The sequence below is a fragment of the Echinococcus granulosus genome (genome assembly GCF_000524195.1).
Source record: "Echinococcus granulosus chromosome Unknown EG_S00003, whole genome shotgun sequence".
Lineage (NCBI taxonomy): Eukaryota > Metazoa > Platyhelminthes > Cestoda > Cyclophyllidea > Taeniidae > Echinococcus > Echinococcus granulosus.
Genome location: NW_020170383.1, coordinates 196,483 through 222,312, shown reverse-complemented (window position 1 = coordinate 222,312; position 25,830 = coordinate 196,483). Strand labels below are relative to the sequence as shown.

The following is a 25,830-nucleotide window of genomic DNA, read 5'->3' as shown; positions in this document are numbered from 1 at the left end:
TTTCAAAGTACACATTCACGGATTCAATAAATAGTGAAGCTTGGAAATTAAGGCTCGACCCACCCAAGGTCTTCTGGTCAGGATTGTATGGCTGCCTCAATTTAACCTCGGACATTTTAAAGTGAATTAGAGCCTTCTGCAGCATGGTGCTTAGAAGGTGGACAAGTATTTCACAAAAGAGAGGCTTAAAAGTGGAAAAAGAGAGAGTAAATATCAGTGATTAACATGAAGTAGAAGAGTATGCAAGTGAAGTCGGACGCGTCTCCCTCTTGGAGATGGAGTGAGGCAGTAGTGGTCTCCCAGCACTTCCACTTTTGGCCCCTGTCTCACTGCCTCGCAATGAGCCGCCTCTCGATGCCGGCAACACTCTACAACTGTCCACGTACACCCTGTAGACAATATCCGGTGCTAGTGCCAATACCAGCAGTAACGCATGTCCAAACAGGTTGATCATTGCACTAGGTCCACGAAGGAGATTCTCCCAGACGCCCAGTAGGTCTCTGCCACCGCTCACTGGAATAGCAACATGACTGAACAACACAAGGACTGTGTAGGTGACAAGCACTGTACCACCTATGGTCAAAAGCAGCAGAGCATTGAGGGAATAGGTGATGAGAATCAATTTTATGGTAACCACGAGAAATATGAAACTGAAGAGCATGCTCCCGAAACCATGGAGGCTTTCTATTGCACCGCCTGGCCTGGAAACGCCCTCGGTTGCGAGAATGTAGCAACCGAAAAAGAGAACGATGGAGTGCCACAACCCAAATGCGTTCCACACGAAGAAGTTCTTCCATGACAAGAGACGGTTTCTAGATAGGGTTGTGTAGATAAGCGGTGTGTCTTGCAGAACCTCCTCTGGGAATGGCATTTCTAATATGCCATAAATGATGATGGGTGATGAAGTCATTATCACATTGTAGGACAGTAAATAGAGGCTACTGAAGGCAGTTTGAGTGGCGAATTTGGAAAAGACGCCAAAATACGCCTGTGCCAATACGAAGACAAGGTTTTTGTAGAAGAAGTAGAGCACCACATTGGCTGTACGCCAGTAGAAATTGCAACCGTGGAAGAGGAGGGTCCGTTTGAGAAATCGAAACTTTCCTATCACGTAATCCGAAGCTCGAGCTGCCTGACGACCCTCCTTGCCGAAAAGACCGATTCCAACATGTGCTTCAAGAATCATTGAGACATCGTTGGCTCCATCGCCAATGGCACAGGTTATGGGTGGTGGAGAACGCGAGTGCTTCACCACACGCACCACCTCGGCCTTTTGTATCGGAGTTAGGCGACAACAGAGCACGGCATCCGCCTCGCGACAGAGGAGAAGAAATTTGTGCTTCTGTGTTGCCTGAAACAGACCAATGGATGTTAGTGGCTAAGCTCATTCCATTTATCCTCCAGTTTATGGCACAACGACAGGAGGTATTACCTGGAGCGCAAAGTTTAGCGACTGGCCATCGACCACGAGACCGTAGTGCAATCGAATGCTCTCTTGGCAGGTCCTTTCAACAGCGTTAAGTTGAGTTTGCAGGGTTAAAGAACACTCTAGAAGGTTATTCTGTTTGGTCACGTGGATGGTTGAGAGACCGGGGCCGAAGTGACCGGAGAGGAAGCTCACGTTCACCGCTGTCTCCTCCTTGTCGCCAGTGAGAACCCAAATCTGTCAAAGAAAAGAAGCATTAGCCATTTCGTCTCCCCCCACGTGGATGCTCCCGAGTTCGTCATGAAGGATACTGAGTCCAAGGCTATCCCAAATGGGAGGCTAGACTGCTCCATCTCTTACATTCACTCGTTAACCTTCAATTTAGGAGCGCCTGTTCTCTCCAACACGATCGTGACACACAGATTGCTCCGCATTACCGAGAGAAAACCTACTTCTAGTACCATCTGTCTTCAAATGCTACTCTGATTCTTCTCTACTCCCAGTACGTTAGTTTTTAAAACCACAGATGTTATACTTACCTGAATTCCGGCCTGACGGAGGGCGATCAGTGTCTCAGGCACATCATCTTGCAGCTTGTCTTCAACGCCAGTGCATCCAATTAGCATGAGATCCCTTTCAATGCTTTGGTAGGCCTTTGCCAGTGCCCCCGCCTTGTCTTCCATATTTGTCCGCGCTTTGTTTAACTCCTGCTGTAAAGGCAGCCACTCAGCTGGTCTCAAGAGACGTACACCTTCCACCAGGGTTCGCAGACCAAAGGACGCTAATTTGGTGACATTTTCACACACCCGATTGTTTGAAAGAGCTGCTCGTGTTTGAACCTCCTCGGAGGGAGCGAAGAGACCATCTAGAAGGGGATCTCCCATCGGTTCGGGCAGAGTTGGAAGACTTTCCAGAGGGGCACTCTATTTTCAAAGCAGTACAATTCACGTGCACGAAGCATCACATAGGATAAGATTATAGCACAATTAAATGACTAGGGAAAATTTCTTGCAGTTATTCGTCTTCTCGACGAGACGCAATGTTGGGAGCCCCACTTTTACTAAGCCAATATCCCCCTCATTCGCATCCTACGGTAAGAATCTCCTCGAGGGCAAGTTCCACGGTGGTATGGAGTCTTGCACCGTGTTGTCATGCAACAATAGCATGGAAACTTCTTTCCACTCTATCGTCAGCACTAGCTCTCCCTTGAGAGGATTACCTGCACACTTTAGAATTGTCAGTCAGTCAGTCAGTCAGAGCACAATGACGAGTACCACGCCGGCACATTGACACAAATCTACCCACACTTTCAAAGAAAGACTCTTTAGGTTGCAACAGGTCGTTGCAGCAGGCCGCACAGAGACATGTGCAAAATTTTGGGTTACTTAGCCATAGTACTTCCCCACTGGCAGTTGTATGCCCAAATATATCATGGCATATAGCACCCCACTTACTCAGTGACCTCGTAGGGGTCACATTACTCCCTCATTAGAATTGTGGCATTTGAAGACCTGATGACCCTCCATGCTGTAGGCAGCCCATAACGGCCACTCGAGCAAGCTAAGATGTTAAACGACTACCGACTCGAAACGGAGATGCTCGCAGGCTTCTGGCAGCAACTCGGTTGCTACGACTGACGTTCAAGTCAAGTGAAGACTTTTGTCTTTGTGGTTGTCGAAAACGTTCGCCCACGACAGTACTACTTACAATAGTAAATGACAAGTCTCAGTCCTATGTTGTGGACCAGTCAATCCACATTCCAGTAATCAAGATGGTAGAGAGCATTGGTAGTGCGTATCGGAGCAAAACAGCCTCTAGTGTCCAAGTTTCCAGTGAACAAGAGCGTAGAGTAAAATCCACGGCTATCTACTCGTCCCGAAGACTTGGAGCTTGGCACAATGAATTGAGGGAGCAGTCACGGTATGACTTTGCAGCTGTCTGTCAGTGTCGAGTCCAGTTGCAGTGACTCCATTTCCCTAAGTGCAGTGCCTCGGCAATCATTTAGCCCTGTGAAGCTTCAACCAGCGCATGGAACGGCTCATCGTGGATGCAGGATCAGTGCGCGATCAGTGGTGCGACAAAATCACACAAGAAACGAACATTGTCATTGGCAACAGTAAACACAGTCATTCACAAATATTTGCTATTCTAAAAGGCAGCTTCCTGCTCTAGGTCAGTACGACAGACTACCGGTTCAGTCGTGTTGACGGATCTTCGTCTGCTTCAAGATGCTGACACAAAGATTCATTGTTCAGCCTCTTAATCTGTTTTCAAGTTGATTTGACGTGGAGGTCAATACGGAGGAGGTCACAGGCGGTGACGTTCATCCCTCCATCGCAAGGTGTTTGGAGTGTTCACAACCCCAGAAAACGTCCCCTTTTTCGAGCTTCCAGCAGCCTCGGACATTCCAAAACATCTCTGGTAGGGGTAGACCTAAATGTCTTACTAGTCACTCTGATGTCGAAACGGGACAAAGTGCTAGAATGGGGACACCCTCTGCCCCAGCATTTAGCCAGGGGGTGCGTACGCACATGTCTTGTCCTCAGCTCACCAAGACGGGTTGGCAAGTGGCACATCTCTACGCCCCAATCACCTTGGCCAAAATCTCCATACTGTCCGTGGTCACGCATGCAAACACCAGCTCATGGAACAAGCAGATGAGGTGAATTGCAAACAACAATGCCAACAGCTTGAGGGTGATGGCTGGGTTTCAAATCACGAGCAACATTAGAATTAGCGATAGAAAGTCACCCGCAGTTGAGGTCACATGAGAACAACAAATATGTGGACTTGAGTGATTGATCTTCGCTGTACTGGCCCCCGTTCTCAGAGAGCACAGCCTACCTTAGCAAGAATGCTCGAGTCGGCACCCTTGCAGAGCACGAGGGCCGGTTTCTCCGGAACGTAGTCGGGTGTTTCATCCTCACCTTGCAACACGGGCTGCACGATGATAGACATGCATTTGCGATTTGCGTCAAACTCGAGGACATCCAGCAGACGATACTGAAGTCCCCTTCTTCCAAAGAGCGTAACCACCTTCGAGAATGGAGAACACGGATTAGTACACTGTCAATGGTCTGGCCATGATAATACTACAGAACATGGGGTGGGACCGGACAGAGTCCCCCTGCATGGGGGCATTTATGCAGTGTGGAAATGCCTACCTGCAATTGTCGTTTGTTCTGTCCATGGTAGATTATTCCCAAATCGCGACAGCCTTCCACAAATGCTTTTTCATCCGGTGAGGAAGCCTAAATTCCAAAAGAAAAGACATTTATTTTAGTTGTGCAAATCTCGATCATGTTCGGGGTCCACAAGGAAACAGCAGTTCACATACACATACAGACTTCGAGACCTCACACAGGTCATTCTTGATCTTGTATGCTACAATGGAGTTCCGCACTCTTCGATCGTCCCTCAAGTTGTGGAATGAGGATTAATGATTTCGTTGTGCCCTTGACAGAAATGCCGAGAATAATTTGGCAGCTGTTGACGATAGTTTGGGAGCTTGCCTTTTGAGCTACAAGCGGCTATTGTAGGAGGATAGACCTAATGACCTGTACTGGCTTAACAAACCTTAATTTTTGAGGAACTTGTTGGCGGTATTCATTGCCTCTCGCCTACACTCCAGGTCACCACATTGTTGATGTTAACATCTGGCAGATATGTGGGTAAAACTAAAAGCTGGTGGCTTAGCCACTGACCTTAATGAAAAGCAAAGAATCGCAGTTGACTACGCAGCGCTAGCTTTGAAGTGTTGCGATTGAGAGAGAGGGACCTTGATTGGAACGCCGCACCAACCAAAACACCTGATGTGAGTTGGTAAATTTTGGGGAATATGCGTGCGTTGCAAGGAAAAAAGTGGTCAAAAATGATTCCTTTTAGAAAGACTGTATTCACACCTAGAAACCGACACCTCTGTCTACAAGCAGAGGCAGTTGATTGAGTAGCTTAAATCAAATCTACTTGACATTCTTCAAAAGTGAGAAATGATTGTAAATTCGAGGGTGGAATTTAGTGCTATTTACTTATACATAGGTGCAATTAAACGCTTACCAAATAAGGAAAGCATATCCATCGCAAAAATGTCCAGACGTGAATAATTTGGTGAAGTGTTAACTGATCATAAAATTCAACCAGCGAGTGCGATAAACTACTTCAATCTAATTCAGTAGCGCAGTCCGCAATTCTAGTAGCAGGTACGAATACTACTACCAAAGTTCTTCACAATCAGATCGTTGCACAAACTCTTTTAACACGGAAAGTACAGACAGAGGGTGCTGATCCAATGGATTTGCAGGATAAAGTATTATGCGAAGTGCATTTCGTTAAGTCTAACAAGAATTTTCTGGACCGATGGTATCAATTAAGTCGCACTAAGTGCAGATCCTCACCTGATATTCATAATCCTCACCAGAATCGATTTCTGATCCTCTGTTCACCGCACAGACGGCCTCCTGTGCTGAGAGAATGGCGGATTCGCGTCGTCGGTAGGTCCATTCTTTTGATGGAGGTGCCACTTTGCTTGATGGCATTAGCTTGAACCCCCCTTTCATCCTCCTCTTCAACCGATTTTGCTTTTTAATGTAATCCATAAGAGTGATACCCAAGGAATGCCGTGCATCTGGGTCCTGTTCCACTCTGACGGTGTGGCAAAGCGCAAGAAAAATGAGGAGGATTTGGACAGTCATGGGCATTTTTGTGGAGGAGAGACCGGCACCTGAAAAGCGAGGAGACCTCAGATCGTGCAATCTTGTTGCTTGCACCTCGTAGAGGGGATGTAGCATGGAGTCGCGAAGGAGGAAAGTCCCATCTGCAACAGCCAACCGCTGGAAGGACATCTCGTTCTTTGTCAGGGTTCCTGTCTTGTCGGAGAAGAGGTACTCAATCTTGAAGTTGAAAATGAGCCAAGGATAAGATAACATACCGGTTTTGGAACCTCGATTAAGTGAAGGGCTAAAAACATTACAATGCTTGACTTGGAGATTTTGAGAAATTCAGTTCTAGCTGGCTGCTTATAGCCTTTGCATGAACGTGTGAAGTAGTTGACGTCAACCGATGATTGGAAGGGGTCGTGGTGAAGGTGAAAGCGAATTTGCTTCGTACTTCGTACACTCTCGAAAAGCCAAATCCCATCAGTACCTGCCCTGAAGCGGGATCAACGTTTACAAAGTGGCGCTTTAATCTGAATGGGGCACCTCTCCTCCGCGCCATCAACTCAGCTCTGCGTCTTCGAGGCACTGGGCCAATTCACAGAAGGCATCAAGATAATTATTTAGTTCTCAAGTGGCTTTAATAAATCATACCTTTGCCCGAGCTTTTCGCTACCACCATAAACACGTTTCCGGTGGGACTGTTAACCTGTCTCGATAACTTGGTTCTGTTGTAGAGGAGACTGACCTCGGTTCCACCTTCGATAATGTTCAGATCATATGAACTCCAAAAGTTGCAATTAAGTAGGAAAAGAGAAAAGAAGGAGGTTTTACAGTCTAACATGGCCAAAATTGGAGTTCGCTTCAGTGGAGGTTGCCTGCAACCCCCTGGAAATATGCTCATTCCATTATTCACTCAATTGCTCACAGCTAATGCACCAGTGTCAGTCCTTCCAGACAATTATTCTCGGATTCGGAAACACTTATTTCCTGAGGAGAAGAGGCTTCAATTCAACACAGGCCCAGAAGTAAGGATAAGTCATTTTAATTGGGATACCTCAGGCAGCCATCGTTCTTTCAGAGAATGTAACACATGTGAACGTTGGGATTGGTGTGTTCACATTGAGCCAACAAATAACTTTTGGTGTTAGGTAACAAAAGTCTCTCTTACTTTTGGACCACATTACTCATGGGGAGGCATCCAATTTACTGAAACAGTGGTAAATTGTGGGTTCAAGGTGTTTGTCTTGCCTCGGGGTGAATGGACTCATGAAGGCGCGCCACCAGCTATGTACGGGATGTGAACCCGAAAGTCCAGCGAAGTCATGGAGGTATGAAGTTTAGGACTTATACAACCCGAGCCAACAGGTAATGTACTTTACTGCTGCCACCACTACAACCACCACAACCGGTGACTGTGAGATGGTCATATCGAAAACAACTTACGATTCCACCATACGGTAAACTTCCAACCATCACTTGACTTGCACATTCCAAACAAAAATACAGGTGAGCAGCGAAATTTAATAACCGAGATATAAAACATAGCACTTCTTCATTCTTCAAAACAAGGAAGGCGGCTCTTATCATTTGAGTGGTTCGTATTGAAATAGGAACGATTCTACCATAGCGTCAAGTGCCACTACTAACTGACAGTTTTCAGTAGCCTTTTGAACTTAATCCGGAGGACAAAACCGAAAGTGAACTTTCAGAAACTAACGACTATTTCCAAGTCTAGCAAATTTAACGGCTACAACGGATAAGGGCTGATCAGTTGATTAAGTATGGAAATGTTAAACCTTTAGCATCGGTTCACTAGTTGATTCAAAGGTTTGGTGGGATATCGAATCATATCAAACCCTAAAGTAGATCAAAACAACTTTATGCGTCACAAATGATGCATGAGTATTAAAGTTCTAGACGGGGATAAAAACCTACTTGGCCCATTTCTTCCAGAATGTTGGAGGTATTCACTAAGGCACGTTCGTCAATTTCGGCATCGTAAAGTTCCAAATCGCAGCCGAAAAACATAGATCCAATGAATTTTTGCAACTCCATCGTAACATACAGGGAGATTGGAACGGCGTGGTTGAAAAGGACAATGAAGGCTAACAGGTCTTGGGTGACATACCAGGGAGTAATTTTACGGGAGTGGATGTACCATGCACGTACTTTAAAAAGGTTCTTGAGGACCGTGTAAGCGACGCAGATAAGGAGAAGACCCAGGAGATAAAGCAAAAGAAAGGTGTTTAGTTTACGCTCAACTTGTGAAAATTTTGCTTTTTTCTTCCTTGTGTTGAGTGACATTTTTGTGTCGTGACCGGTGTAGACCACACATCCATAAATGAAGTCTGTATTGTGTAGACGCGCACCACGGAGAAGTAAACATTCACTATTCAGTGAATGAGTGCTTTCAGTGCCAGTTACGATCTCGGAAACAATTATTTGCCCAGTAAATTCGTAGATATCTTGTACCGGCTGTTGGCAAACAATAGTTGCAAGGAGACTCTTGGCAATATCCGAAGGGTTATCCAATTCTCGAGTAATAGGAGGCGCGTAAAGCCGTTTCAAGTTTGTCTCCCCATCCAAGCTTGCTGTTGTCACAAAACATTCACCAGAAGACTCACTTGAGCTCAGTACAACTATATCGCAGGGGAAAGTGTCACCGTTGCAAACAAGCACAATGTCACCAACCACCAGTTCGAAGGACCTCTTGGTGACTAAAGCTCCAGTTTCGTCAACAACTTCAATGGGCTTGTGGTTGTTTTCCTGATCTGCCCGATGCCTCAAAAAGTCTTCGTAACCTTCCTTAAACATAGTCAGGAAAATGACAAAAAGAAGGGGAAGTACTGAAGATGCTGGGCTAATTGGAGATTCAATGAACAGTTGAATGACCACAATGCAAATACAATAGAAGTTTGCCACTCGCTGCGCCTGCTCGTGCAGATTTTGAAGCACAAAAGAGTACCATCTGTATCTCGTGGTCCTGATTTTATTGTTTCCATAACTTTTTAATGTGTTTTTTGCTTCGGCATTGTATTTTAATCTAGAAAGTGGTCCGACAGGAATTACACGGCTCTGCAAGTAAGGACCAGGTATCAATCCTAGTCTGCCTTTTAACCTTCCAGGTAGCAATGAGGAGAAATGTCTGTTTATTGATTGCATTTAATTGCACAACTGTTAAACGCAAAGTTAGGTGGTTGAAAGGAAAACTCGGGGCAAGGTTAACTCAAGGACAAGAACACTACCTGTACAAACACGCGAATGCAAAAGGAATAACCATAATTCCAAACACTATTTATCACCAACCACGTACCCTATTGACCAAATTAGTTTATCGTTCACTTATCTGCCAGCTGCAAATTTTGGTCTGCAGCAAAAAGGTGGAAAATCGTCAGGTAAATAATCTCCAATGGTAAAAATTAGAACCTATACCGATTTCCCCGTTTCATAAAATTTTAAAACATACAAAAACTGAATTTAAACCTTAAAAAATTGTTTTCTAGCCACTGGAAAGATGCGAATCTCTTTGCGTTGTACCTGATTTTCTTTTTAACTATGGAGTTTAAAAGACTGTAAGGCATAAGGTTAACTTTGACTTTCAAACCCTTATCTCTTTTTAAATTATTTTGCAATTAAAAAGGAAAGCATCTGTCAAAACACATATATAACAGGAAAGCCTAACACAATTTTGACACACCTATAATGCTATTTGAACGAAAGAGGTTAATAAGGATTCACTATTTGCTCTCTAAAACCTGATCAATTAAGTTTCCTAGGTCGATAATGTATTAGATGGTGCGTAGTAAATCAGATCACATTGGCGTCACCTGAGGCAGTTCATTACTTTTTAAATAAGTGGATTTATCATAGTCGCCTGGCAGTTCGGTAGAAGGTGATCGCTTAAAATTCTATTCTGCAATAAGTCAGTTGTTTGTTAAGTGGTCGGTTTATGCACAGGGTTACTTTGTCTTGTCCTGCTGCGTGGGCTTGCCCCGACCCATGACAGCAAGCCTAATGCCTTCTAAATGTCGAACATACATATTCCGCCTGCGCATTATAGTTTTTCCATCTCTAAAAAAGTCTCTAAGGTGCTCTAACTCAGTTTAAATAACTTCCCCTGAATATATTTGCCATGTTATGTGTAGCGGCCCGAGACTCCCTGAAGACGAAAGAAGACAAAATACTCGGGCAGAATATATATTCAGTGCAGAGAATGTGTCTGGGCTATTGGCATGGCCCAAAGGGTTAGCCCACCCAGCGAGGTACAAGGAGGCTAATTCAAAGTACAAAAGTGGCGCCTCACCAGAACCGAGGGATAAACCACTATCGTATTGCATATGATCTAATGGGAAAGACAGATTCTGCCCGCGGTGTAACATGTCATCAGCTTTATCCATACGGACTTCTAAAAATTTTGCGCATTATAATCTTTACATACACAACCTACAAATATTGCTAGAATTTTTGGAACAGAAGTCGAGTTAATAGAATTTTGACGATGCTCTCTGCATATCTAATGATATTTTCCACTTGCATAAACTCACTGGTAGTTGGATGACACCTTTTATTATAGTTACTTCAAAATACTACAAACCAACGTTTTTTCTTTGGAATAGTTCACTTAAAGTGGCAAGGAAGAGCTTTTTTAACTAAAACCCTGTTTTCCCTATGGAGCTATTTTTCAGAGCCTAAGCTTGGAAAAAGTGATTAGTTTAGGTGTAACCTACGGACTTACATTGCTCAAACACCTTAATATTAGTTTTTATGAGTTTAGACGTATTCATGAATGTTAATTTCCAAGGTCAACTTTGTCTGCTCACTTTCAATGGGGTGCAGAAGGAGCCTATGCAGGGCATCGCATTGATGCACTACAACTAATTTTCCTTGCTCTCTTGTTTTGTGGTGAAATAGAATAATGAAGTGTTTCAGGAAGCTTCAGATCAAACTTGGAATTCACAGACCTCCATGGCCTGAAAATCGTGAAATTCCAGTTGGCCCGATATCCCAAGCCAAATTTGTTTCCGAACCCTGGTCGTTAGAGAAGCTTTATGGAAACAACGAAATTAGTACGTCTAGATACACTTGGTATGGTTTTATTTTTCAAAATCTTGAGGAGCAGGCTCAGCGAATTGCAAATTTCTATTTCCTTTGTATTGCCATTGTCCAACTCTTTACCGACTCACCGGTCTCTCCTGTAACATCTATTTTGCCCCTAGCGTTTGTGATACTTCTTACAATGGTAAAGCAGGGCTATGAAGACTTTTTGCGCCACAAAGCTGATCGAGAAATTAACAGCGCCCCGGTCCAACTTGTAAATTCTGATGGCACTCTTGTTACAAAAAAGGCATTTGAAATCTCCGTGGGTGACATTGTTTTGCAAAGAGCGAATGACACATTTCCTTGTGATCTTGTGTTACTCAGTTCTAGTGAAAGTAACGGCGAGTGTTACGTGACAACTGCTAGTCTGGATGGAGAGACGAATCTCAAGCGCTTTGTTGCCATATCTGCTACGAAGAATCTCGAATCACCGGAAACTCTGGCAACGCAATTAGAGGGCACTATAACTTGCCAACAACCGGTTAATGACTTCTACAAATTTTATGGCAGGATTACTGTACGCATAAATGGCTCTGAGTCCACAGAACCTCTGGGTCCTGAATGTCTGCTTCTTCGTGGGGCAAGACTTCGTGATACCGATTTCATTTACGGTGTCGCTGTATACACAGGTCCGGATACTAAGATGTCTCTCAACTCCAAAGGGAAGCAGACAAAGTACTCACAGGTTGAACGACAGTTGAATACCTTCCTTGTGGCTATTTTGGGCCTACTGGTAACAATCTCAATTTTCTACACGATTCTGCAATTCTCACTGCGTCCAAACTCTGCCTGGTACGTTGTCCTAGTCAAGCCAACCACTTGGATTGTTGTGCAAGAGTTCTTAGGTTTTCTTGTCCTCTTCAATTACATCATTCCCATATCCCTTTACGTGACAATTGAGTTTCAAAAGTTCTTCGGCTCCATGTTTTTTGGATGGGACATTCAGATGTATGATGAGGAAATTGGGGAACCGGCTCTGGTCAACACATCCGACATCCTTGAAGAGCTTGGTCAAGTAAGTTGATTAATTTTGTTTGTCTCAGTACATCTCATTGCCACTATAACATATTCTCTTAACCTCCGTAATAAAGCTAGTCTTTGAGTAGGATTTTTGTTGGCGCATGAAGCTGTAGGATCTGCTTTTAAGATGGTACAGGAGTCTGAATTGGGCGTTGTTACCATGGTACCTATAGTAGCTATAAGTATCCATACAAGAGGCTTTTAGCTTTTTCACCTACCGTGGGCTTCATGTAGGGTTGTCAAAGTCATGCAGCTTTGAATTTGAATTGGACTGAAAAGTCCCCCACATAAAATAAAAACTGCGCTTTTCGGCGGGTTTTTCTTTTTTAAAAGAAGTCGGTGAAGGGTAGCCTTTGATCCTCCTTAAATCCAACCGTACTAGTTGTGCTCTATCTTACATCTACATTCTCTTCATTGATAAGCGGAATGGCGCATGCAAACCTGCCTCTTGTCTCTTCACCAAATTTTCACTGAAAATCTTCGCAAATGTCGGTTATTTGGAATGCGTGATTGCAAGCCAGGTGATACCAGTGAATTGCTTTTCACTTTGCACTAAAGTAGCACCACTTTCATGCTGTCAAGCAGCGCTCCTTGCGCCTATTGAAACGTGTCCTCTGTTAGACCACTTCACGTGAACACTTGAGGGCCTCAAATGTGGTGCGATTCGGGGGCGTCTGTCTTCGCACTATTTGTTATCTTGAATCATAACACATAGGTGCCCATGGAGTGTATCTGAACACCCACAAAGTGTGATATATGTATCTATAACTTCGGGTAAAATTAGCACCTATCGGTTGACTGATTGACAGACTTTGTGACTCATCCCGTTTTAACTAGCCTTCTCTAGTCAAGGTTACAGGAGAGAAGGTTACCTCTTAGCTCATTTTTTAAGGCTTTGTTTCTATCCGAGCGCGCCGGTACCCACATTCAAGCACTTGTCAACAACCATTAGGTGATTGCAAGCTTCTTCCCCCGCCCTCCCTCCTGTTATTTAAACCTGTCGGAATGACCGTCATTTAGGCTTCAATTTGCATTATGAGTTGCCTGTGAAAATTTGTGGTTAATTGCTAGTCATTTAACAAATAAATTTACAGGAAGCTCTGGACTGGTTATATGAACAAAAAGGGCAGTTTTCCGTTTAGAGTATTGCTCCCCATTATATTTGGTTATTTGAAGTTTACATACCGTTAAAATGAGTGGGTTTTGACAACACCACGGTGTGCATTTTATAATGCAACCTTTCGCACCATTCGGCCTACCTTTAGCACCATTTTTGACCTCATTGCTAGAAAAACCATCTTCACTCATCTTTCTTGCAGTTGCGGTGGTTTGTGGAGGGTACTGAGTTCCCCCTCATTGCATTTAACACAGGGGTCGGAGGACATGACCTCATTTTAGTGCTACTCAACTGTCCTTCTGGGTTGTACTCATCTGTTGGGGACCTGGCGGAGGCAACACTTCTTCATGCTATTTGCAACTCCTTCACATGAATATCGTGGGCAGCCATGCCGTAAAAGACGGGTGACGACTCCCCTAGTCCCTCTCTCGAGACTCTCTGCCTGTCCTGATTTCATTCGGCGAAGTTAAAGTTTGATATCCAAACTAAGACTTCTGGATTTTTACACCCTCGTCACTAATGTATCGTTTGTATAGTCTCAAGAGGTGGTAATCTGGCTGACACTTCTTTACGGAACATGAATAGATGGTCCATTGACCCCTAAACCGCAAAGTATACAGCCAAAGCGCCGTGGCACCAAGGAAACCCATAACCGCGGTCTCTGAAGTTCCATTTGCAATAATAAAGCGTTCTTTAATGTCGTCATGTAGACGTGGAGTCTTTCCATGAAGGGCAAGGGCCACAAAGTGCCGCTTTTATTCGCCACCTATGATCCTAAACACTGGTATATCCCACGTATTTAACCTGGCAATAATACCTGGCAACAATATAGTATAACATAAAGCTCTCTATTTGTGCTTGCCACTAGGGTGGTCACTTAACCGCCTTAGTCCATAGATAATTTAATTGGTGGGCACTTGGAGCCATGATTGCCAGTGCTCAGACCAGTCGACTGTGGACATGTTAGCTTTACCATGTGGCTGTCAATACCGTGAAGCCTGATTGTATGGCCAAGTAATAAGTCAGGCGTGAATAAATTAATCTCAATTTGCCGTGCAGACACTGCCTGTGTAACCGGTCCCTACAGCAACTGGTGTTTACTGGGCCAAACCACCCTTATTCATTGTGCTAGAGACAAGGGTATCTATCTGGTGGACAAAGGTTGATTGCCTGTGACAGGAAGCCCTGGCTTTGAGGGGGGAAAACTGAACACTTGAACTGCCTAGTCATCACAGGGAGTGTCTTGTTCTTGAATGGATACGCCTGGATATTTGACTTTGGAGTGACCCTTAGCACATGCCTTGAACGCGAATCTTAGCTGTTTTTTTCCCTTTCAGCCACAACAACCGATTGCTATTATTCAAAACTGAATGATTGCGTTTTACTTTGAGGGTCGATTTATCATACCTTGATGACAGTCTGTCATCGTTATGTTTACTTGGTTACTATCTAAAATGGTGTGCAGTTGTAAATTACAAGCTTTCAAGGAGTGCAAAGTCAGCTAGTTTACGGTGGGTTGGTAAGAGGCCTTTACGTTTTAAACCTGTCTCCGTTGACAATGAAGACAGGCTGATTGACTGTTACTTCTCTCACAATTGGTTATTTTAGTGGAGCATACCATATTTCAATTTCATCACCTATTCAAATCTTTTAGCTCTTTCGGTTCTGCACCTCCATTCACCTTAATCTGAACATCTAAATTTGCGACATCGCATTGCGATGCAATATGGTCTCGTTGCCATCTTGTAATTCTCACAAATGAATGGTCCTTTAACATTCATTAATCTGTTTTTTTCTGCCGAAAGCACTTTTCAGTCAAGCCTTATCGGTGTTGACTTGGTCAGATGGTGTTCACTTAGTGATTAGTTGTGCAAACAAAGCAGACAACTTTTGTCGTTTAATTCCGCCCCAGTCGACTGTAGCCTTCTGTTTGGATATTGTATTTGAATGTCCACTTCAAGAGGTCTGCTTGTTCCCCTCTCTTCACTTCGCATTCTAATTATTGCAATCCTTGAAAGCACCTGGCAGGGTGCAATCAGGTGGGACGCGTTTCCAAGACTGTAGTAGAAATGTTCTATTTCTTGAAATGTATTTGGTAGTTGTTGTCAGTGATTCATTCAAGTAAATATGGCTGTAGTAGAAGTGTTGCATTCCTTGAAACATATTTAACAATTGCACCAGTGTTTTAATTTAATAAATACAATTTACACATGTCGGGAGTGACCTTGATGAGGTTTTTTTGAATAACTTTGTCATGCAAAACGTCCTGTTAACTGTTTAAATCTGTTCTCATTTCACCGTTCACGCAATCATAATTCGCCGCACTTCAAAAGAAAGCATTTTAGACTTCTTTTAATTTGGTTTAAACTTTACTACTTACCTCTTCCACAGGAAAGGGTACACTTCATTTCTTCGTAAGGACGTTTCGTTTGGGGTACACTACTGTGGGTTATAAGTAGTAGGAACTACTGAGATTAATCTCACAGATCTATGATAATACATCTGTTAATGAGAAGAAACAAGGAAACTGCGATAATTTAGACTTTAATATGTTAAAAAGAACGTGCTCAAAACCTATATAAACGCATTCTGGTAGATATTACTGCAGAACTTCAGTAGCGTACGCAATCAAAACATATTCCAAGAATCCACGGAAATCTGTTTGGTAAGGAAAAAGGTTGGGTAAAAAAGCACAAGTAGAAGCACATGACTGGGAATATAATTTTCACCCCTTCCATTGCAGGTGGAATACCTCTTTTCCGACAAGACTGGCACCCTGACAGAGAACTGCATGGTCTTTCAACGCTTCTCTGTTTCTAGCGGGACTTACTACGCCCGCAATGACCGACTCTTTCCCTTGGTCAGCCAGCGAGTCTCCTCTATAGCTGATATTCAGTCTCCACGCACATCGGGAATGGGTATAAAGCCAACAGAAATGCCCGAAGACGCTCGAATTCTCTTCCTAATTCTGGCACTCTGTCACACTGTCCGTGTGGAACGAGAGATTGAACAGGTAGGCCATAAACCTGTCGGCACTTCAAAACCTCGGAGTGGATTAGAGGGGCGGAAGAAAAGGCTGAAAAAGCCGCTCAAACTCATCACGGACTTAAAGTCGCGAAGAGCACCGCCTAGACGACAGGCCAGCATCATGCGCCGCGCCTCTGCTATGCAGTCCGCGGAAGACGCAATCTCTAGTTTAAGACGTGGAACAGGAATCATGAAGACCAATTATGATTATCAGGTGAGCGAGCTGACCATTCTGGTTTATTCGTCATTGCGTTTGCACAATAACATCGTCACTGCCAACAGGTGGAACATTTGTAATGTTGTCGACATTGTTAGGCATTTTGGAGGTAGTGTTCAGTATTCTTATGGATCCGGTTCGCCAAAGCTCTCACCACTCTAATCTTTGAGTAACCTCTTGGGATATACAAGCCCAGAAGTGACTTTAACATCCGTTTCCAGTAGTGATGACAGACTTATTTTTGGTGGCACGAGTGTGGCTGTGCGTCTTCGTCATGGCAACAGAATCATGGATGACTGAAGAGGCTTTCGTAGTTAAATGGAAAGAAGAGAATTATGTCCCACCAAGGTGATGGATGGTATAGATATCCTGACAAATTAGATGCCTGAAGTGTAGGATCAGAGGCGCACTTGTCTTTATACGTTAGAAAGGGTCAAACTCCAAATTCCTTTTGTTTACTGGAAAAGTTAAAAGGATCTGACATAGGTTAAATTCATTGCTTTCATTCATTTTACATCTCTGGTGTCGAAAGCAACGAAGGCACGGAGAGTAGTAGTAATTTCTCCTGTCACAACCTTCCGTGTGACTACTGCCTCACAAGCTGGGTGTTCTTTCAGTCATTATCGTGGGTTGGGGACAGTGTAATCGTATGCAAATCGCGCCAACACAGAATTACGTTTTGTCATACGCTTTCCGTATCAGAAGCACAAACTTATATTCTTCAACATGTGTGCTCTGCGCTAAAACGAATGCTTCATCACCGAGTGTAATGGATGTGGAGCGTCCTGGACATCCATCAGCAACAGACACGATCAAGGGGAGTGAATAAAGAACCTCGGAACTGAAGAGCAGTTGAAGAGGCAGCAGGATAGCTGAATGTGACCCTTAGAACTCTCCATCAGCCTGCTCCATGCAAAGCCTCATGCTCGGTAAAGCGGGTTTCATTTGAGTGCGTTAGCGTTAATGCACGTCCACTTGTTTTCAACAAGGAAAGTTGACCCAACTGGAAAGGTGGCAGCTGATCTTTTGTATTCCCCAAATCCCAAAAACAATTACCCCAGCTTCGTGCAACAAAAGTATTTTTATTTGGCACGGCTTTGCCTTCCTGTTTCTTAAGCAACCCGCTTTGATTATGGTGGATTTTAAAATGGTTTCTTATCAAAGAAAACTTCCAAGATTAATGGAATAGTAACAAAGTACTCTTTGATGGTTCACTTTAGAACCCAACTGCTATCTCCTGCGTGGATGAATAATTATAGTTGTGGCCTCTTGCAACTCTTCAATGCATTTGAACCCTTCGGGCCGTTTAAAGGCCACTAACCCCTGAGTTGTTGAGCTGTCGCACCAACTTGGCAGTTTTTCAGCGTGTGAAATCCTACAGTTTTTTGCTGTCTGACGTCATTTAGCACACAGAAACAGAAGTTACATGAAATTTCGGGACCAGGCACTGACATATACATATCGCACATCCACACATAGAAAAATATACATTTTCAAATGCTCTTCTGACGGAGGTGCTTTTTTGGAGGGCTGGAGCCTCGATCTCCGCGCAAATATCCACTAGGGGTCAGTTAAGAATAAACAAGAATGCGTTTAAGTCGATCGAGCAGATACTACTTAGCTGAACATTTCAGTAGTACTGGAAAGGCGGGTTATGAAGCCGTCCATATTACCCTCCAATTTTGAGTGATTTTATGCCGCTGAAAGCGAATTCCGGTGCGTTTGAAGAACTACTTTTACTTCTGGATAAATTTGTCGCTGTTTTTTTGTTTTGCCGAATAAAAAAAACTTTCAAAGCGTCCTTGTGAAAAAACAAAGGCCACGTAAATGAACTATTTGCCTTTTACAGAGTCACGGTTGTTTTTGACGGCTACACTTAAGTTGACTTGAGAAAGCACTTTCTTTCCTAGAGATAATGCTTTTTTAGTTAAAAATCTCGTCATTTTAGCTATGATGGGCAGAAGCCATCACGGTTAGCCCAATTTGGGCTGGAAATTCTTCCCTTTTTTTCCACCTCCAAATTAAAACCAAATTGTAAACAGCATAAATAACATTTAATGTAAGGCTATGATTGTTTGTTTAATTCTGCTAAAGGCCTCTGAGACATGCTAGTAGCCTCAGGCCTTTTGTGCATCAGTAATGTAGCATCCGCCGCACTCCCACGACTTCGTCCGACTTCGGGGAAGACTCGGCGCTCTACATTGAAAACATTCTCAGATTTTCAGGGAGAGCAAAGTTGATACTAGCAAAACAAAAGGTCCTCAATTTTTTATTGCAGAATTGCAGCTTATGTGGCTGTTTTAAAGTCTCACTGCCTCTATTTACATCTGAGAAGGTGGTTGCTTTTGACCCCTTGGAAGGCAGCGCTGGATAAAGTTTACTGCGATTTCATCCGCTCTCTGGGGCTTGCGTCAGAGCCTCTCTACGAACTCACCTTTTAACCACGGTAGTGAAGAATTTGAGGAGTCTTTCACTTTCACTACTCGCTTATTAGATGAAATGTAGTTTTTGTTCAAAGGGTAATGGGATAATATTTTCCAGAGTGAGAAGAATGTTTATGGCGGCGGAAAGGTGGAAGCACCGTGTGGTTCGGAAGAAGAGTGCAACTTTCACCTCCCTTTTCCCTATACTTTCAACTAATGCCTTCAGGTAAATACAGAAAAGCTACATATTGTGGCAGCCTGCAAGTTTTCACCTTGAAGGTTGCTTTAAAGACCTATCCTCTCAGGAAGATGATGATTCGTCGAGCTTCCCTTTCCCAGGATTAATTCACAAATAGACTGAGCTTCTGGACTTGAGTCCTTTGGAAGAATTGTAAAGCTACTGGATTAGATCGGAAACAATGTAATCTTAGAGTGTGTTTGCTGATACGTTTTAACCCACAAGGTCTTATTGTGCTTCTCAGAAAAAAAAAACAAACCCACGACCTTGACCCCGTAGAAGTACGACCGCATTTAGACGATAAATAAAGGTGTTGAATTTTTTTCCCATAAATTCTTCCGTATTTTGATCCATCCATTTTCGTGACCAATGTAGATAATTCGTTCTGCCACCTATCTGTCCGCAAAAAGTCACCCTCAGCCAAGGGAAGCGGTTTTGGGGCTAAAAAGTGACGTTTTGAAGGTGGCGGCTTAGTGATTGCTTGTATCGCTGTTGCTCTATTGTTTTACCCTACCTTTTATTGGACGGACCACTGATTACAGTTGTTTTGACTGCCTTCACGGATGGACACGCGAGAAAAACAAGCTGTGAGCCAAATATGGGCATGCATTTAAACTACAATAGGGACTTTAGACCTTACCCTCGGTAGGAATGCTCCACCAAATCCTGCGTCTTTTACATCAGAAAAGACCTTTCATCCTCTACCAGTAACCTCCTCACAACATATTTGACAAGCTTTTACTCTCATATTGCGGGATTGCGAAAGACAGTTCCGGGATCACTATGGCGAACGGTCTAGCCTGCTATCAACTTCCGTCGTGTAAACCCTGTCGTCACAAATATGTGACATGTGTTGCCTCGCAGTTGTGACACCTCGTTGTAACAAATAACGTCGCAAACAAACCGGTTGAGCTTCAAACAATCGAGAAGGTGAAAAATGTCCCAAGTTTGAAGATGGTGTGATTGTTTTTACTTTCTGAAAAGCATTTAAATCGGTCAACATAGTTAACAATAGTCAGTGTCACACTGACCATCAAAGTGCGCATGTTCTGCTGTTCCACATTTTCCTTAAACATTTATGAGTGTCATCCCCATCAAGGCTTGATTCCATACTTCTAAAGCGTATTTTAACACCGTTTTCTCAACAGTTCACGTTCCTTTCCTGACTTAGTGAAAAGATTTGGAGGACGTTGTTGCAAGTCAAAGACACCTATCTACTAGTCATCAGCTACCATCAATCAAAAGACGGACCAGACTGGTAATGTGTTCAATTCGTTCACCACGTGCTCATCATGCCAACAAATTACGGTATTGGGGAGTAGTGTCAGCACTTGACTTCCGGCTTTCGACTTGGTTCTATTTGACAGGTGTCAAAGTGTCCCCTGTCATTAGATTATTATAAGTCTAAATGAAGCACACCTGCCAATGTGGCGTCTTTTTAACATCTTCTGAACCGATTTTTTGAATAAAAATCTTATTAGCTTCGTTTGTTTTTCCTGGGAGGAGATCACGCATCCGCTTAACCATTATCCGTCAAGGTGGCTGCCCACTGGCCCCCGTATTCTAGTCCTCAAATGCCTTCTCCTTTCCTCCGGCTTTTGAGCTCATAACTATAAAGGCATGGTAGCATTGACCTTAAATGCACCTTGAAAAAGCACTTGATACCAGAATTACATACGTGACAAGCTCCAATTTTCTTGCCTGGACCAGCGCATCACAGACTTTTTGAAGTGTGCGCTGATGCTTGATAAGGGGTTGCGTCAAAACATGACGCCCACCCATTGGTGGAGGATAAAACCATCGAAACGATGTAGAGCGTTTTTGACTGGAGCAGGGGTATTGCATATTTTCATTTTTTCAAGTGAGTCAGTTGATGTATCATGTTGGGACTATGAAAATTCTGAACGGCGGTGATAGATTTTGCCCCGAGGCATGCAGCAAGCATCCTCCTCCTTATTGAGCGCATTAGAATCAAATAAATTTACCATCTCTGTAACTCTAGGGGAGATTTACAAGTATGGAAACGGCCCCATTCTTGAGGTGCAGACGAACCGGGCGACCGGTAGTGTAGGTGAACTGCCTGTAGCTGCGTGCCACCAATAGGGAAGACTCAAAAGCTCCCTACAGTACTAAATAAAAGTAAAGCAAGCATAGACTTGTTATGCCTTATTTTAAGTCCGCTTTCCACTATTTTGCTGCCAATTCTGATGAGTTCCGGTTGACGTTTGAATCCTCCTTAACATCGCCCTGAAAGGGTCGGTTTATGGGGGCGGTAAACGTACTTGGATTCCATTATGCTATCCATAGAATGTACCAACCTAAAACCAAAAGATTTACATTTCGTCTCGATGCACATATTCCTCTTTTTTGTGTGGGGATGGTATTTTTTTCCTCCTAAACACGAACAGTATGATAAAAAAACACCAAGATATCAAGTTTCTTGACACCCCAAAGAAGAGGTCAACTATGGGACGGAAGAGAGCATCTAGCTTGTACTATTTACTTTCTTTTGCTTACTTTGTAGGCTTCATCACCCGATGAAAAGGCTTTTGTTGAGAGCTGTCGTGACTTCGGTATTGTCTACCACGGAATAGATCCAAATGGCTTCCATGTAAGCTCATTCCTGTGCTGCCTCAAACGTGGCAATCACTCCTTCTCATGCAGTGCTTTGATAGTGTTTTTTTGACGCAGATTAACTTGATTACAAAGTAATTGGCGTACTTTTAAGTCCTCAAATCAACCACCCAACCTCAGCTATCCACAGGCTTGATTCATTGTTACAGTGAATCCGAATTCGAGGTTTTAGAAGATAATAGGTAGCGTAGAAATGATTTTATCTACCAGACAAACACTTAACTCACTTTTGGACTTTCGAAAGCTGAAACGAAAATTTATTATTATTAATATTGCAACTAGGTTGTGACAGTGTTCGATCAGACAGGTACTCGTTACCGCGTTCTGGACGTTTTGGGCTTCGACTCAGATCGAAAGTGTATGTCGGTGGTTCTACAAGCCGTCCAAGATGGCGGGAAAAATACTGCCGATTTTGATCCCAAACAGGGCGTTGTTATACTTTGCAAGGGTGCTGAAACTAGCATTCTCCCGAGGGTAAGTACTGGCTCTTTGACTAGTCTTCAATCGTCCAAATTATCCCCTACGAACGCTTTAACGCATACACATTTGGAAGGAGGTGTATTGTCAATGCAAGGAAGAGTTAACGCAGATATCATTCTTCTTCAAATCGTCACTAACAGTGCTCCGAGAAATCCTATTTCTAGCATTCTTTATTGCTCTTTTTTGGCCTGATACGACACAGCAAGAGCTGTCAGCAGTTTCCATTGCGTCGTCGACTCCACTGTACGAGTCAAAATGTTTGGATACATTCCATTTTCAAAAAATTCCGAATATAACAGCTGAAAGAGTATGAAGAAAAGTGTTTTAACTTGGAAATGCTAATGAACAGGCTCTACAGAATGTAATCAAAAGTGTTATTGTTGATCCTAAGGTTGGCAAGACATCGATGTTTTTTGAGTGCCGGATGGCTCAATTTTTTCCAGACACATCACCTGTCACAAAAGTGTTTTGCTGAAAATAAATAAAATTTTGCCTTGACACTGAAAACAGTCAAAAAAATGGTGAATTAAATTATGAAATCTTATTTTGCGATTCTTTACAGAGTTCGCAACTGGAAAAGTCAAATGCCAAAGCTTGCCAGTGAAGTTCTCTATTGAAGGTTGTAGTGTTCAAATTTGGAAAGAGAAAAGCTAATAGTCGCAAACCAGGAGCACCCTACATCTTCTTTATTATTTAAAATTCATCTATTCTGTTAGGGAAGTAATTTACTGCAACAGGATATCGTAAGGTGATAATCAAACATGTCTCACATATGTGACGCTGGTAATGAACACAATAAGAACAATGGAACTGTCAAAAACGTTTCCATTGTATTGTCAAACTGTTTCAATAATAGAACAATGATATAAAAGCCAAAAAGCTTGTACCTTAATGATCTATGGTACTGCTGCATCGCTTCGCGTGGGCCTCCTTTGTTCCGGTCAAAGGTTGCATCATGTACTGAAACTGAGTTGTTTGAAAGGCGAGAAAAACAGACGCAGTGTGGTGAACTTTGTCATATCTCATGACTTTTAAAGCTATCTTTCGATTAAATTGGTAAATCCCTAACATCCTGTTTAATTTCCAAAGTAGGTACTCTGTTAATGAAATATCCGTTCACATTTTGGCACTCTGAGTTGACACTTTCGCTCGCTGCTTTGATTCGGAATGCAAGTGTTTCAACTGGCTAATTTATGCTCCAACCGGTTTCGTTTAATTAATGACTTTCTCTTTCAGATTCATTCCCATTTCTGATTACAACAAAGATAGGAACTAGGACCAAACCAAACATGCGTTTTGTTCGGAATTCTCCATCTGACTTTAAAATAATCCCCAAGGTCAGAATTACCTGCACCACAAGTGTATCAACCTAGACAGAAGGCCCAAAGGCTTCAGACGCACCATTTTGGGGTTGACAAATGAGTTCCCTTGACAAGAAGACCAATCAAAGGCGAGAACGCATTATAAGCCAATCAGAATGAGGGTGTAACTAGCCATGTGATTGGTTTGGCCCCCGTCCTGCAATTTTTTTGCTTTACATTGGAACGAATGCGTTTGGCACCTAGGCACCAATGACTTGGCTCCGGTTAAGCTTGAAAGCTTCCCAAATGAAGTACCTGAGACATGAAATTCATTCAATTAGGCTCAACATTAGGTTAGCCGTTAATGCTTCCAACTTTAGAGTCTAATTAAAGTGGTCGATGTGAGCTAGTTGCAGCCATTCACTGAGAAAACTCAACAGTTCAAAGGAACGAGTTTTGGTCCTAAGTGATAGTATGTGATCATAGAAGGCGTAACTCATACTGCTGTCTCGATCTGAAGACTTGAAATTGATTCCGTGTCAGAGGGATTTCGGGAAAAGAAGGGCCTGCGTTCTAACAATTACAACTTAAAATACCTAGTTTCCTTTTAATCCTCTCTCTTGATACAATTTTACGTGGGACTTTTGGGGATGGTCGGGTATTTCGATGCAACAACGAAGGCTCTGCAATTTTTTACGATCATGACAGGATGACAGCTAGTAGCATTGTCATTTGATGACCATCTGTCTAAAAACAGCTATTTAAGGGCGTGCGTAATTTTGGATTGCTTCGTAGAGCTACCTTAATTGCTCTCCCCTTGTCCTTTTGTTCCCACCTTGCTGCCGATCGTCGCCTTGTTGTGGATCTTTACGAACTTAATGCTCCACCACAGACATTTTCTCTTTACGATGTTTAGAATTGGTATCCAGGCATCGAATGCAAGGTTATTGTTGTTTTGCGTAGGTCCCACCCACGTAATCCCTAAACTTATCATTTGGTCTTCTAGTGGGTAAGATTGTCTCTAGTTGGAACTACGAGTGTAGCACTAAGATAGCTGCAGAAACCGCATAGTTAAAGCAAAGAGAGAAAAAATATCTCTCCATTACAATACTACTAAATTTTCCTCCCTTCAAGTGTGGACGTGTTGAGAATATGCCACTCTCCTCGGCCAGCGGTACCAAGTCCACCTCTGACGACCTTTTGTCTAAATGTCTTTTTGGGAGTCGCAAAAACCTCCAAAAATACTCCCTGACCTCGGATTTCGTGATGGCAAGAGTGACGGATTTTGCCTCAGCAGGTCTACGAACCCTCGTGATGGGTGCTCGCTATTGCCCCCCCAAGGAGTGGATCAGGCTCAAGACAGACTTGGATGCGGCTCGAGGCAGGCTGGAAGGACGAGACGAAGCACTTGCTGAAGCCTATAAGGCTGTGGAGCGTGATCTTGTCCTGGTTGGATGCACTGGAATTGAGGATAAATTGCAAGAGGGAGTGCCCGAGACACTCACTGCTCTCAGGGAGGCTGGAATTCAGGTTGGGTTTTTTTTGGAATATGACTTCTTGCTTTCGCTTTAATTGTTATGAGAACCTGAGTGGAGCTTTGTTACAACTTCTACTGACATCCCCTGGGCTCTCAAGGGCGCAGTTTGAAGTAAGGCATTGAGAAGTATGAGAAAAAGCGATGAAAGCGCCCCTTGTAGTCACTAATTGTCACATATGGTTAGCTAGTCAACAAAGAAATCATTTGTGAATTTTTTTTGGTTTACGACTCGTCTAGTGGAAAAAGGAGAAGAAAAATGAGATTTATTAAATGACAACCGCTAACTTGGTATGCCTCCAGAATAGAAGGCTTTTGCACTGAAGAGGGAATGGTTCACTTCCCTCTCCCTCCCAGAATTTCATCACATTCCTTCACTTTAGTGTACTTTTGCTGGCGTATTTTCTATGAAATTTTCGAATGAGGTTAGAATTTGTTCACGTAACGCATATTTTCCCAGGCTGTGATTTATAATTTCTAGCTGGCCATATGGACCCTGTCACGTGATGGTTCGCCTATCAAACAGCGGCCTGTAGTCCATGAAGCCACCAATATGGTTAAACACGGATTTTGATGGGGCTCAGGCAGTAGTGCATCTGACGAATCCATTCGCCCTACAGCAAGCACTTTTCGTCGGAAAGTTTGTCCTAATGCCACTTTA

At 43.2% G+C, this 25,830-nt stretch overlaps 2 protein-coding genes across 2 annotated transcripts in view; one reads left to right on the top strand and one right to left on the bottom strand. All coding sequences in view use genetic code 11, as the record gives it.

Moving 5' to 3' along the window:
• Positions 1 to 220: 220 nt before the first annotated feature.
• EGR_00705 (Putative phospholipid-transporting ATPase) lies at positions 221 to 10,082 on the bottom strand (the record flags this gene model as incomplete). Its single annotated transcript, XM_024489954.1, has 8 exons — positions 221 to 1,351; positions 1,433 to 1,663; positions 1,966 to 2,349; positions 4,271 to 4,462; positions 4,591 to 4,677; positions 5,821 to 6,315; positions 8,017 to 9,124; positions 10,045 to 10,082. The coding sequence occupies 8 exons, from the start codon at positions 10,080 to 10,082 to the stop codon at positions 221 to 223; spliced, it is 3,666 nt and encodes a 1,221-aa protein (XP_024355357.1).
• Positions 10,083 to 10,996: 914 nt separating this feature from the next.
• The window catches only part of EGR_00704 (putative phospholipid-transporting ATPase IF), a gene marked incomplete at both ends in the record, with an annotated part of 19,794 nt that continues 4,960 nt past the window's right edge, over positions 10,997 to 25,830 (top strand). The window contains 5 exons of the mRNA XM_024489953.1: positions 10,997 to 12,193; positions 16,059 to 16,556; positions 21,745 to 21,831; positions 22,137 to 22,328; positions 24,770 to 25,165. Coding sequence (XP_024355356.1) covers positions 10,997 to 12,193; positions 16,059 to 16,556; positions 21,745 to 21,831; positions 22,137 to 22,328; positions 24,770 to 25,165 — 2,370 coding nt within the window. The remainder of the gene's footprint in view (positions 12,194 to 16,058; positions 16,557 to 21,744; positions 21,832 to 22,136; positions 22,329 to 24,769; positions 25,166 to 25,830) is intronic.